Genomic DNA, 14,948 nt, shown 5'->3' with positions numbered 1-14,948 from the left:
CGGCATATCTAGAAAAATAATTTTTTATAATAAAGTAAACAAAATCAAACACAATTAAGAAAACTTTTACAAAATCCTATATATTACTCTCAGTTTTATGAATTGTATAAACTAATGCAAATGCAATCACGACTTAACTCGTTATTGGTCAACAACATTTGGGCTTGAAAACATGAGGTTTTTGTGACCGGTCAACAATGTGTGAAGACAGTCTTCTGACTCCTTTTGGCTCCTACATAGGGCACTCCTTTTCTTGCTTAACTTAACAGCATAAATTCATTTAAATTCTATTACCTATAATGGAAGAGATAATAACACTGAGAAAGTAGATATGATTTTTCCTTATGTAGTTACAAATACTTAGAATAACAGCCAAAATAGAAAGGTTGGCTTTTAGCTGAACTCATTCCAAATAATTATAAATTTACTTGGCTTCATGTAAAATATTTTTAAAGAATGGCAAATTTTTCTTTTATTAACTTTATTGCCAACATAATGATACTTTTATATTAAATTGGTATAATATTTATAAAATATTTGAAATGTTACATGAATGTCTGTGGTAATCATTTCAAATTATGTGATTAAGAAATGCCAAGTGAGAGGGTATGTATATTTTTAGTATTTTAATAAAACTGGGATGTAAACATATGTTCTTATCTTCTAGGACCTAAGGCTGAAAATCCTGAAGTTTTGCCACTCCCAGAAAAGGTTAGTTTACATAGCTGAGATTAGCTATGCAGATAATAGGTTTAGATGTTTTTAAAATTATGTTTATTAAAGTCTCAAGCCCATTTAGACTTTTTCTAGATAGAAATCTGACTAAGCCATTTCAATAGATAGAAATCTATTCTTGTCTAACAACCCCTTCAAGTATTTATTCTTCCTTAATAGTATTTTCTTAACCCTGGCTGGTTTGGCTCAGTGGATTGAGCGTCGGCCTGCGAGCTAAGTGTCGCTGGTTCGATCTTCCAGTCAGGGCACATCAGAGAAGGAAAACTCTGACTCCAAAAAACCTCCGCTGCCTTGCGGCATACCTCTTCAGGGGAAATGCTAAGGGAGTAAACCCCGACAGAAAATCCGGAGCCGGAGTCCCTAAGGCGGTTTGACGTTGTAGTCAACACCGGCAACTCCTGCGGCGCACCTGAAGCCAAGCTGTATTGACTCCGTCTTTCCCTTGGACCCTTCAGCTGCGAAGAGAGGGGGGGTCTGCTGCATGGGCAACAGCAGACCCTCCATATCACCCTGCCCAGGCTCTGTAGCTTCAGCTTCACTGGAGAGGACACTCCAGCGTCATCGTAAGATGTCGATTCAACACGGGAGGAGACAGATACCGTGTCACTCCCGAGTCGGACTGCACAGCCATTCTCGGCGGTGCAGATAGACTCTTAAGAAGCTACACCATCGTCTCTCGAGACGGACGGCTGCCGACGAGTATTTTCTTGATCTGTGTTCCTTATCTAGCATTGTAAGTCTCTTAATTTTTATCTAGAGGAGAAACATATAACTTATTATCAGACTAGTTGCTGAGATGATGTAGCAGAAAAGCCTTCTGTTCCATTTCTATTTCCTTGTACATAGTGCTTTCCCATCTTCCAGTTACTAATCAGTAACCATGTACTGAGTTCTTGTTTAGGCTTTGCTTTCTTCTTGGTGCTATGGGGAATCAGAGGATTGTAAGACTGGCTTTGTCCACAGTGGACTCATACAGTTAAGGATCTCCCTAGGTCAACACTACTATACCTATACCTTACTTTACCTCATCTGTTCCTTATACATTCCTGCCTCCATGATTTTGTTCAGGTCAGAAACCAGAAAGCAAGGGAAAGAGCATAATATTTGAAACCAGATAGGTGTGCGTTCCGAGGGCAAATGTGTCATTTACATGTGTAAAATACCACTAGTGCTATCCATTTCACAGGATTATTGTGAGGAGTGAGAGCAATGATAGTCATGGTGTCTAGCCCCTAGTTGGTGCTTAATAAATATGTGTTTCTTATTTCATTCATTCACAAATCTTTGATTTCTAGCTCAAGTCCCTTTTCTTCTGTGGCTCTGTCTCAGGTAACTCTGGTGCTCTTGACCAAAGTAATTGCTTCCTCTTTAGCATTCATTTATTCACTGACTATATCAGTATTTCCCAATCACTTGCATTCTATAATATTAATAGGTCTTTTGAGAAAAGGGGTTTTTTTGAACAAACAAGTTTGGAGAACACTGTATGCTAATGGCTTCTTAGATTTATAATGTGCATGTTTTAAAAATTCTTGTGGTAAAGAAACCTGTTTAACTTCGTTTAACTGAGCATTTTTTAAAGCAATCATGAAAGTCCACAACAGACAACCCTTTCCCCACAAAAAACTGTCTTCTAACACACTAGGCTCTATGGTTTATTCCATTCATTTGAGTTCATACATTGTTTTTGACATTATTTATACTTCATTCAGTGTCTTATATATTTATGCTTTTAACCTTCAGTTAGAAATTAAGTTCCTTGAGGGCAGTGACCAATTATTATTGGTCACTTTATTACATCTGTGGCCTTGAATTAGTAGATATAAGGACTTCAGATAGAAGGGAGACCTTGAACTATGACTTAAAGAATGGATAGGATCTGTTTTTGAATTCCTTCTAAATTCTTTTTATCTTTCAGAGAAAATAGTTTGCATTACTGCTAAATAAGTATATCTTCTTAAGCTTTGTGTGTTATGTATAAAGAAGTTAATTGGTGTCAGGGAGAAAAGGAAAAGAGGGAGAAAAAGATAGTTTTAACTTATTCAAATCAAATCAGAATATTAGGGGGCTTACATTTCACAGTTCATTCTGTCAGAGTGGTGTGTCAGTGTGAGGTGGATTTGACTTTTATTGACAGAAGAAGTCATTGAAACCCATTCTGTTATTTAAGGTCAAGCAAATAAACAGTTTTGCATGTTGAAAAGAAGTTCAGTGCCTTTAAAATATTGAGACTGGTTTTCTTGAATGGCTTATAAAAAGATTTGAAAACCCTTTCAAAAGAGGAAGTCTAGTAATATTTTGAGCATTAGATGTATTGTGAGAACAGGTGTAACCTATTAAGATGATGTCTTTGAAAAATAATAGTCATTTAGAAATACAAGTTTGTGTTTTTTGTTTAAAACAACCACAACCCAGAACCATTTATTTATAGCCAGGGCTCATAATGTTTACATAGAACTGTGTCTTCACTTCTCCTCTTTTCCCTTCTGACCTCCTTGCTCTCTTTTGTCCTTTTTACTTCATATTTACATATTCATACAGAGGTGGGAATTAAAAAGAAGGTGAAACTATAATGATTTTGTTCCTGGTTAATAATTTTTATAGAATTCAATAGATTTTTGGCAAGGGTTCTTACAGTCATTAACTGCAGGGAAGTTTTAAGACCATCGGTTAGCTCTCCATGCCATCTTGGCTTCTTCTATTAGCACATTAATGTAAACTTAGCTGAACAGATAACTAGCCATCTGTAATTATGGTCCAGCCAATTCTACCCTTGGTCCACTATTCTATGTTTTGCCATGTGTTTAGAGTCATTAATTATTTGGTATAGGACAGTAGTAAAGAGTTTTTATTTATGAAACAGGAGGAAAATTGATAAAAATTTTTGGTGATAACTTACTGGCATGGTAAACTGGAAAACTATGAAGTATTAATTTTAAAAACTTCTTTGTATATGCTATACTGATGGAATTTCTTTTTGGAATACACAGGGACTAAATGCAGACAGAGATACTCCTGAAATTAGCCTTCTCTCAGGTACCGGTACTAAAGTATCTGATATGGTTGCTGAAAAGGAGAAATCTTTAATAGAGCCACAGATCTTAGCAGCACCAAATACATTTTCTGAGTCTGGAAAAGAAGTCACATTGACCACGACTTCTGAAGAAACGAAAGATGAAGAAAGCTCTCTTGAAACTTTTGTGTCTACCTTAGAAAAGTTACTAACACCACCAGAAAACAGCAAGGAGGAAAGATTGTTTGAAACAATGAGTGATTTTGAATCTAGAGAATTGATGAGCCCATTGAGCAGCTCTCTGAATTCCGTATCAATACCTTTGACATGTCACAGAGATTTACTAGAAAAAACAAAGGATGATACATTGCCAGCTGAGTTGTTAGCAGCCTTAAACACATTGTCGGAAACCACGGAGGGACCCATCTGTCACAGAAAAGAGGGAGGCAGCAGACTCAGTGCTGGAAATGAGTGTTTAGGCACAGAGCTCAACATGTCTCAGGCTGATGAAGATAGTACACAAATAGCAGAGGTGCATTTTGAGTCTCTTTGTTCTACTCCACCTTTTAAACAAGATTCCAAGTTAGCTGAGCTACGGGACAAGCATCTTTCAGTGCAGCAAGTAAGTGCAAGTATGAATTTATGATTTTGCCTTTTATAATGACCTTTAATAACTCTTCATTGCCCATATACTTTATTTTAAATTCAAACTTCTACACAAATATCAACTTTCAGAAAATACTTTTTGACTTGGAAGCATACAATGATCTTTTTAGAGGTTCCTGGGGTAGAGTTTTCAAGGGGTAAAAGTTAAAATAGATAAGTTTCTCCCCAGAAGACCTGTGAAAACATATTACTAGATATCTTATATATAGGAAAGAAAGAATTCTTTACCAGAATTTTCCCTATTAGCTCAAAAATTACTATGTCTACCCAGATCAGTGTAGAGATGAAGATACCCCACATTAATTTATAGTTGGACATATGATATATGCAGTTGGGCTGCTAGGAGAGGGGAAAGTGATGCCTGGCTTCAGCAGAATTTTGCATTCTATGCCTGAGGATACTGCCAGGGGCACAGTTCCTACAGTATCATGTCTGGGGACCCTGCAGTGGCCCACTTTTTCATGTTGACAATTTAAAAACAATTATCGTTTTTCTGATTAAAATAGTAATACATCCTTGCCCTAGCCAATGTGACTCAGTTGGTTGGACTGTCATCCTGTAACCGAAAGGTTATGGTTCAATTCCCAGTCAGAGCACATGCGTAGGTCCAGGTGCATATGATCTTCCATCCAAGTGGGAGGTCACCCATTAATGCTTCTTTCTCTCATTGATGTTTCTCTCTCTCCCTTCCTCTCTGTTTAAAATCTGAAAAATCCTCAGGTAATGATTTTTAAAAATGTAATACATCCTCATTATAAAAAATTTAAACATTATATAGCAATAGATAATATAGTCTCCCACAATTCCACTTTTCAGAGATAATCACTGTTAACAGTTTGGTGTATGTCTTCTTTTTTTCTCTGTATATTCTATGTAATTTTATTATGTAAATGAGAGTATAAAACATATAATATAAACGTATAACTTGTTTTTTAAATTTATAATCTTGGTTATCTTTTGGTATCAGCAAATGTAGCAGTACTTAAATATTTTTATTTGCTGCATGGCATTTCACTGTATGGATTTGTGTGTGTGTGTGTGCATGTATATACAGTTTTTTTTACCAATTCAGTAATTATGGTTATTTGGATTATTTTTCTTTGTTTTTTTTTCTTTTGTCTATTACCAAAATGCTCCTATGAACATGGGAAGACTTAGATAACATTATACTGAAATCATATTACAACATACACACCTAGAATCATAAAATTACATGTAATTCTGGTAAAAAAATCTCAAAACTGACATAATAGGACTAAAAATATTCAGAAAAATAAAAACTAATCACAGGAATAGGGCATGAAGATTAAATTAAACATTTGAGTATTGTAATCTGAAATGTGGTAATATGAGTGAAGTGTAGGAAATTATGATAGAGTAGCCATGAATTTAGCAAGTGTTCCAGAAAAAAAATTTTTTTTTAAGAAAATGAGCTGACAGCTTAGGGTGGGGGTGGTTAGGAAGTGGAGGGATTGAGCAAAAAAGGAAAAGGACCCATGGACATGGACAACAGTGTGGTGATTGCAGGGAGTAGTGGGTGGTTGGAGGTGGGAGAGGGTATAAGGGGGATAAGTGGTAATGGAAAAAATACAGTAAAAATAAATTTTAAAAAAGTAGAAAGAAGAAATTCTTTGAAGTATTTCATGAGTCTGCTAATTTTCTTCTGAATAGGTAGTGCCTCTTTGTACAATGAGTTTTGTCCCAGTGACATTAAACAATCATTGTTGATTATTAGTTTATTGAATATTGTATTATATTTAATAATTATAACCAACATCATATAAACTATTATCAATGAAAATTGTTAACAGTATTAAACCATGATTAAAATAGATATTACTCAAAAAAATAAATGAAATTAGAAAGAAGATTGATTTAGAACAAATAAGATTAAGTGCTCTTTTACACAGCTGTAGTAAAAGTATGGACCTTGTTACTTTGAGAAGCTTTGCAGACTGGATATATAATTAATTCAGGAAAGGTGTACATGATATTTATTAAAAATATGTGTCATTATAAAAGTTAAATCTATAATGGATTATTAAGGGGAAATTAAAGCTATTTATAATATACTGTTGACCTTTTAAAATCAATGTAATGGAGCTTATATACTATCTTGTTCCTACTGCTGTCAAATAAGAAAATACTAGGCTGAACAGAACACAAATCTGACCTAGTGTGACATCTCTACCCTTTATGTCTTTCATCATTCTGTGCTGCCCATTTCCTGTGAAATTAAAGCACCCAAAGTAATGTCTACCATTGCGTTTTAAGAATGAATATTGATACAAATAATTTTTACTTAGGTTCTGCTTGCCACAGGCTTTTAAATATGCATTGTCCTTTATTATATTGATTATATAATTTTTCATTATATTCATACATGTGGGTTTTTATACTTTCATCTTGTAAGAGGCATTTTTATGTAATCAAAGAACAAGATAAAACTTAATTTCTCCTATTTTTAATATTTTTTGTATTTATTTGTATATGTATTTATATTTTATTATAGGACCTAGAAAATCCAAATCCATTTGGATTTCAGACTTTGGTTTATCAAAATGCAGTCTCTTGTGATCCGCTAAATAATAAGAGACATTCAAATCCAGTGGAAAATAGCTCTGACCAGGATGTTCCATGTGTGTTAAGGAGATCATCCAGAATGAAAGTAGGAAGATATACAAAGGACACTGGTGACATGTATAAGATGCCAGAAAAGATTTTACCAAAAATACTTGGCTGTGAGAATCAGACAAATAATAACTCTTCAACTGAGACTTTCAGGTATGCTACAAAACTGCATATTTCTACCCAGGTATGCTGTAGAGCTTACAGATAATTCTATGCTTGGGGCATTAGAGTCAGTGTAAAGTAAAGAACCTTACTTTTTAGTGTTGTTAAATTTTTATTTTGCAGTTGCTTTTTTTAAACTAGAAAACTCTTTTACTTTTTTTATTTTAAGACAAAATAATGGAGATTTGTTGCATTTCAGCCTAATGCTAATTTTCTTTCTTTTTAAAAATAAGTTTCAGATAACATCCATCACCCACATATTAGAGTTGTTTTTTTATTTTATCTGTCATGAGAACTTTTAAGATTTACTCTCTTAGCAACATTCAAACATACAATACAGTATTGTTAACTATAGTCACCATGCTGTACATTATATTTGTGGGACTTATTTATCTTATAAAAAAAGTTTTTAATTAAATTTATTGGTGGTGACGTTAATTAACAAAATTATAGAGGTTTCAAGTGTACAGTTCTAAAATACATCATCTGTGTATTGCATTGTATAGTTACCACCCAAAGTCAAATATCCTTCTGTCACCGTATAGTTGACCCCCTTTATCTGGTAACCACCTATTCTGTTGTCTGTGCCCATTAGTTTTTGTTTGTTTTTTGTTGTTTGTTCATTTGTTGCTTTCAGTTTCATATCCCACGTATGAGTGAAATCATACAGTTTTTAACTTTTTCTGTCTGACTTATTTGGCTTAGCACAGTATCCTCAAGATTTATCTATGTTGTCATATGGCAATATTTCATCTTTTCTTATGGCTGAGTCGTATTCCATTATATATACAAGTATGTGCCACATCTTTCTTTTTAAGTCCTCACCCAAGGATTTAGAGAGAGGAAGTGGGGAGGGGGGAGAGACATCAATATGAGAGAGAAACATCGATCAGTTTCCTCCCTTACATGCCCAGACCAAGGATTGAACCTGCAACATAAGTATGTGACCTGATTGGGAATTGAACCTGCAACCTTTTGGTGTAGAGGACAACACTCCAACCAACTGAGCAACCCAGCCAGGGCTTTCCTACATCTTTATCCAGTCATCATATCTAAGGATTTCTCAGTTGTTTCCATATTTTGGCCACCATGAATAATGCTGCAATAAGCATAGGGGTGCATATATGTTTGTGAATAAATGTTTTCAGGCTTTTTGGGTAAATACCCAGAAGAGGGACTGCTAAGTCATATGATAACTCTATTCTTATTTTTTTTGAGAAACCACCATACTGTTTTCTGTAGTGGCTGTACTAGTTTACATTCCCACCAGCAGTGAATGAGGGTTCCTTTTTCTCCACAATCTGTCCAACACATGTTATTATTTATTTTGTTGATAATAGCAATTCTAACAGGTGTGAGGTGATATCTCATTGTGCTTTGAATTTGCATTTCCCTAATAGCTAGGAAAATTGAGCATCCTTTTATATATCTAGTGGCCATTTGTATGTCTTGGAAGAAGTGTATGTTCAGGTCCTAAGCCCATTTCTTAATTGGACTGTTTGTTTTTTGTTGTTGAGTTGTATGAGATCTTTATATATTTTGAATATTAAACCCTATTGGCGGTGTTTTTTGCAAATATTTTTTCCCGTTCAGTTGGTTACCTTCATGTTTTGTTGTTAGTTTCTTTTGCTGTGCAGAAGCTTTTTAGTATTATATAGTTGCATTTGTTTATTTTTGCTTTACTTCCCTTGTTTTTGAGGTCAAATGCATAAAATCCTCTCTAAGACCAAGGTTTATCAGTTTACTATGTATATTTTCTTTTATGTAATCTTTTGTTTCAGGCCTTATATTTATGTGTTTGATCCATTTTGAGTTTTTATATATGGTGACCAAGAAGCAATAAACAAATGCACTAAAGTTTCAGGATACAAAATTTATGTATAAAAATTCATTGCATTTCTATATACTAACAATGAAATTTCAGAAAAAGAAATGGGAAAAAAAAAAAAAACAGTTCTTTTTGCAATTGCAACAAGAAGAATAAAATACCTAGGAGTAAACTTAACAAAGGATATGAAGGATCTATATACTGAAACTCTTAAGATATTACTAAAGGAAAGGAAATTAAAGAATACACGAAACGGACAGATATTCTATATTTATGGAATGGAAGAGTCAACATAGTTAAAATGGCCCTATTACCCAAAGCAATATACAGATTAAATACAGTCCCCATCAAAATCCCAATGGTATTATTTTTAAAAATAGAACAAAAAACCATCACTTTTGTATGGAACCATAAAAGACTCCAAATAGCCAAAGCAATTTTGAGAAAAAAGTACAAAATGAGAGGTATCACACTTCCTGACTTCAAATTATACTACAAAGAGACACTAATGAAAACAGTGTGGTATTGGCAGAAAAACAGACACATATAGCAATGGAACAGAATTGAGAGCCCAGAAATAAATCCAAAATAATTTTTGTCAAAGAAGCTAGAAATATACAGTGGAGAAAATAAAGCCTCTTCAATAAATGGTGCTGGGAAAATTGAAGAGACACATGCAAAAGAACGAAACTATACTGCTATTCGTCATCATATACAAGGGCTTACTTATCTTGTAACTGGAAGTTTGTACCTTGTGACCACCTTCACTCATTTCACCGACACACTTCTGGCAACCACCATGCTGTTATCTGTATCTATGAGTTTGGAATTTTTTTTTAAATTTCACATATAAGGAGATCACACAGCATTTGTCTTTCTCTATGTGACTGATTTCACTTAGCATAATACCCTCAAGGTCCATTTATGTTGTCAAAAATGGCAGGATATTCTTCCTTTCTATGGTTGAATAATATTCCATTGTATAGGCATACTATGGTTTCTTTATCCATTCATCCTTCAACATAGGCTGTTTCCATGTCTTGGCTATTGTAAATAATGCTGGAAATACCATGGAGGTGCAGCTGTCTTTTTGAGATACTGATTTTGTTTCCTTTGAATAAATACCCAGAAGTGGAATTGCTGGATTATATGGTAGTTCCATTTTTAATTTGTTTGAGGAACCTCTATACTGTTTTCCAGAGTGGCTGCACCAATTTATATTCCCAGAAACAGTGCACGAGGGTTTCCTTTTCCACATCCTCACCAACATTTGTTATTTCTTTTTGATAACAGCTATTTCAACAGGTGGAAGGTGTTATTTCATTGTGGTTTTGATTTGCACTTCCTTGATGGCTAGTGATGTTGAGCACCTTTTCATGTACCTCTTGTATATCCATTGGCCATATGGATCTCCTTTTTGGAAAAATGTCTTTTTAGCTTCTCTCCCATTTTTTAATCATATTTTTGTTTGCTATAGATTTCTGTGAATTCTTTATATATTTTGGATTTTAACCCCTTATCAGATACATGATTTGCAAATATTTTCTTCCATTCAGTAGGTTACCTTTTCATTTTGTTTATGGTTTCCTTTGCTCTGCAAAAGATTTTTAGTTTGATGTAGTTCCACTTGTTTGTTTTTGCTTTTGTTGCCTTTGCTTTCAATGACAAATCCAAAAAATAATTGCCAAGACCAGTGTGAAACCCTCTATGTTTTTTCCTATGAGTTTTATGATTTTAGGTCTTACTTTCAAATCTTTAGTCCATTTTGAGTTAATTTTTTTGCATGGTGTAGGATTATGATCCAGTTTCATTATTGTCCAGTTTCCTCAATAACATTTATTGAACAGACTGTCTTTTCTCCATTGTATATACTTGGCTCCTTTGTCATAAATTAAATGACCATATTTGCGTAAGCTTATTTTCAGGCTCTCTATTCTGTTTCTGTGATCTATGTTTCTGTTTTTATGCCAGTGTTTTGTAGTTTTTGATCGGTACTGTACCACATGGCAAGTCCTTTCTTCTTGCAAAGAGCCATCCTCGTTTTCCTTAGAAGGTGAATAGAGTGGATAGTCACATGTCACCTTGGAAAGTGAGGGACAATAGACTCAGAATACGTTTATAGGTGATTGCCCATGAAGGAGAGAAGCACACAGGTGGTACAAAGCAAAGACTAGAAACCACAATGACTAGCATGCCTGTGACAGATTTATCCGCTGTTTATTCAAGAGCCATTTCCATATTTTAAACTGCTGTGCTGCATACCAACAGCTCAGTAAAATATCTTTGAGTTTTAAAATTTTAGTCAAAATTTGGTATGGCTCTCTGTGAATGGTTGTAGAGAACGTGAGAGTAATTTTAAAATACATTTACTTTTCAAGAATACAGCGTCCTGCTTTGATTGAAGTTACAAGAAAGAATATACATTCATCCAGACGTAAGACTGGAGAACAAATCAGGAAAAGCAAAAAACTTGCAAGAAAAAATGGTGAGGCATATTTTATTTCTTTAAGTAAGTAATTTACAGAAACAGGATTTAGAGATTATCTATCTCAACTTTCTCATTTTACTGATGAGGAAGTTCAAGGAGGTTAACGTTTTTTCCCAGCATTGCAGAGCTCATCAGTAGCATAACTAGGACTTGATCCTAAACTTTTGGTTCATATGCTGGTGTTTTTTTCTATACTTGTACTTTGGAGTGAATAGTTATAGAACACTTTTAAAATTTACATGTCTGACCTATTTGTAGAGTGACCAACCTAGCATTAGGCTTTGAGAACTCTTACTGTGAGGAATAAAATGGAGGAAAGGAGATGACAAAATTTGTCATTCTTAGTCTTAGGTGTTATTTCTTTATTCTTATAAAACCTCAAAGAATGAACTAAAAAATTATCAAAAAGATACATTAGAATCTAGAAAGACTGATTCAAAAACAGTAAATAGGGCAGTTGGTAAAACTGAAATATAGACTATAGATTAAATAATAATATTTTATCAGTGTTAAATTTCCCTGAATTTAATAATAATTTGGTTATGTAAAAGAATGTCTTTGTTTTGAAAAATGTACACTTAAGTATTAGTAATGGGGCATGGTGTATGGAAGTTATTCTTTATGTGTGTGTGCAATTGTGTATGAATATATAGGGTGTGATAGAATGATTTAAAAGTGGCGACAAAATAGGGAATATCCAGTCAATATGGAGGTGTAGATAGACATGCTTCTCCTCACACAACCATAGAAAGAATTACAGCCAGTTTTCAAAAACAAATACCAACCAGAACTGTCAGAAAATGAAGATATATGGAAGTCTGACAACCAAGGATTTAAAGGAGCCACATGTCCAAATGGGTGTCTTTGCCAAGCCACTTAGACAGGGAGTAAAAGCAGCTCTACCTAATACACAGAAACAAACACAGGGAGGCTGCCAAATTGAGGAGGGACGGAAATATGGCCCAAATGAAAGAACAGAACAAAACCCCAGAAAAAGAACTAAACAACACGGAGATACCCATCTATCAGATGCAGAGTTCAAAACACTGGTGATAAGGATGCTCAGAGAACTCATAGAGTATGGCAAAAAAATAAAGGAAGAAATGAAAGTTACACCAAGTGAAATAAAGAAAAATATACAAGGAACCAATAGTGAAGGGAAGGAAGCCAGAATTCAAATTAACAATTTGGAAAAAACAGAAGAAATAAACATTCACCCAAAACAAAAAGAAGAAATAAGAATGCAGAAAAAACGAGGAGATGCTTAGGAACCTCTGGGACAACTTTAAACATACCAACTTATGAATCATAGGGGTGCCAGAAGGAGAAGAGGAAGAGCAAGAAATTGAAAATTTATTTGAAAAAATAATGAAAGAAAACTTCCCTAATTTAGTGAAAGAAATAGACATACAAGTCCAGAAGCACAGAGAGTCCCAAACAAGCTAGACCCAAAGAGGACCACACCAAGACACATCATAATTAAAATGCCAAAGGTGATGGTGTTCTCCTAGCCAAAATGTTTGCTGCCTATTTTTAAATCCCTGACTGCATCCTGTGACACAGTGGGCTTGGTAACCAGTTCTGACCATTCATAAAACCTTGCACAGGCTCTGTGTGCTCTTTCTGCACCCTTCCATGGTCCAAACCCCTCCCATCTTCTTGAGGTCTTGGAAGAACCAAAGCCATTTGCATAACTGAGAAACTAAGCTACTAGCCATAGTCATGCAAAGGCATCTTAAAAGTTGTTCTCTTTTCCCCATCCCCCAACCCGCAGGCTCTGGGGATTTTTGGAGACCTCCCACTCTAACAACAGGGGTACATAGGTTCTTTTGAATCGGTGTTTCAGGATTCTTCAGATATAATCCTAGCGATGGAATGGCTGGATCAAAAGGCAATCCCAATTTTAGTTTTTTGCTAACAGATTGTCCTAAGTTCCATTATAAACAGGCCCTTTTTATGAGGAGAAGAAGAGTGTAGGCGAGGGGTTTGGAATTTAGGGAAAATGTCAGTTGGATAAAAGCCGCAGCATTCTTTCATCTGTGTCCTGGGCAGTGGTCCTGGTGCCCTGGGTGGTGGTTGTCTCACCCCAGAGTACAATGGCTCGGATACCGTTTTGATCGCTTGTGGTCCTCCTGAGGCACACAGGCAGAAAAAGAACAAAAATGCCAAAGACTAAAAATAAAGAGAGAATCTTAAAAGCAGCAAGAGAAAAGAGGAGAGTTTACCTGTAAAGGAATTTCCATAAGACTATTAGCTAATTTCTCAAAAGAAACTTTGCAGGCAAGAAGGGACTGGCAAGTATTCAAAGCGATGAAAAGCAAGGACCTACAACCAAGATTACTCTATCTAGCAAAGCTATCATTTAGAAAAGAAGGGCAGATAAAGTGCTTCCCAGATAAGGTAAAGCTAAAGGAGTTCATCATCACCAAGCCATTATTACATGAAATGTTAAAGGGACTTATTTAAGAAAAAGAAGATCAAGACTATGAACATTAAATTGACAACAAACTCACAACTACCAACAACTGAATCTAAAAAGTAAAAACAAACTAAGCAAACAAGAAGAACAGAAACAGAATCATAAAGAGATAATATGGAGGGTGGTACCAGGTGGAGGGGGGCAAAGGGGAAAAATTGGGACAACTATAATAGCATAATCAATAAAATATACTTAAAAATATAAACATTTGAGAATTCCCAGTGGTGAGAATGTAGAAAAAGTAAACATTATAATATGTTGTCAGGAAGAGTTTAAATTTTTTCATTCTTTTTACAGGATAGTTATTTTACATTCATCACAATTTTAAGTCACATTTCTTTTTTATCAGTAATTCTATTTAAAATGATTCATTCTATAACTACACTTGCTTAGATACATAAAAATATTTTTATGACAATTTTTATCACAGTGTTGTTAATTGTAATAACAAGAAATAATCTAATCTAGGTGAATAGTTAATAAATTATAATCAGTGAAATAATAGGCATTTAAGAAGTCAGAGGGATATTTATGTGATATACTACATCTGTCCAAAAAAAGTCCAACCATTGTTAATATAATGAGAATGGTTTGTGCAACATCAATGTAACCTGGCAGTCAAGGAGAGTGACCTGGAATGTGCATGTGTAAACAATGACAACTTCACTGTAGTCAGTAGGGGTGGTAGATGCCATTGAGTGAGCATGTGTACCATGTGGCTGTCACATTCAAAATGACTGAGCAAGTAGAGAAATGAATCTACATCAAATTTTGCATTAAGCTTGAACATTCCTCTGTGGAAACTATTTGGATGGATCAGAAGGCCACTGCTATGGGCAGCTGGTGATTGGCACTTTCATCACGACAATGCACCTGCTCATGTATCATGTCTTGTGCAGTTTTTTTGAGAAACATCGAACCACCCATGTGATTCAGCCCCACTACA

The 14,948-nt window shown here is 34.8% G+C and overlaps 1 protein-coding gene across 1 annotated transcript in view; it reads left to right on the top strand.

Moving 5' to 3' along the window:
* The window catches only part of ANKRD31 (ankyrin repeat domain 31), a 112,583-nt gene that overhangs the window by 23,781 nt on the left and 73,854 nt on the right, over window positions 1–14,948 (top strand). Inside the window, exons 6-9 of the mRNA XM_090279319.1 lie at window positions 668–711; window positions 3,726–4,280; window positions 6,927–7,198; window positions 11,414–11,520. Coding sequence (XP_090135445.1) covers window positions 668–711; window positions 3,726–4,280; window positions 6,927–7,198; window positions 11,414–11,520 — 978 coding nt within the window. The remainder of the gene's footprint in view (window positions 1–667; window positions 712–3,725; window positions 4,281–6,926; window positions 7,199–11,413; window positions 11,521–14,948) is intronic.

The sequence above is a fragment of the Furipterus horrens genome, unplaced genomic scaffold (genome assembly GCF_987537825.1).
Source record: "Furipterus horrens unplaced genomic scaffold, mFurHor1.1.pri manual_scaffold_5, whole genome shotgun sequence".
Classification (NCBI taxonomy): domain Eukaryota; kingdom Metazoa; phylum Chordata; class Mammalia; order Chiroptera; family Furipteridae; genus Furipterus; species Furipterus horrens.
Note: the sequence above shows the minus strand (reverse complement) of the source record. Positions and strands in the feature narration are given on the sequence as shown.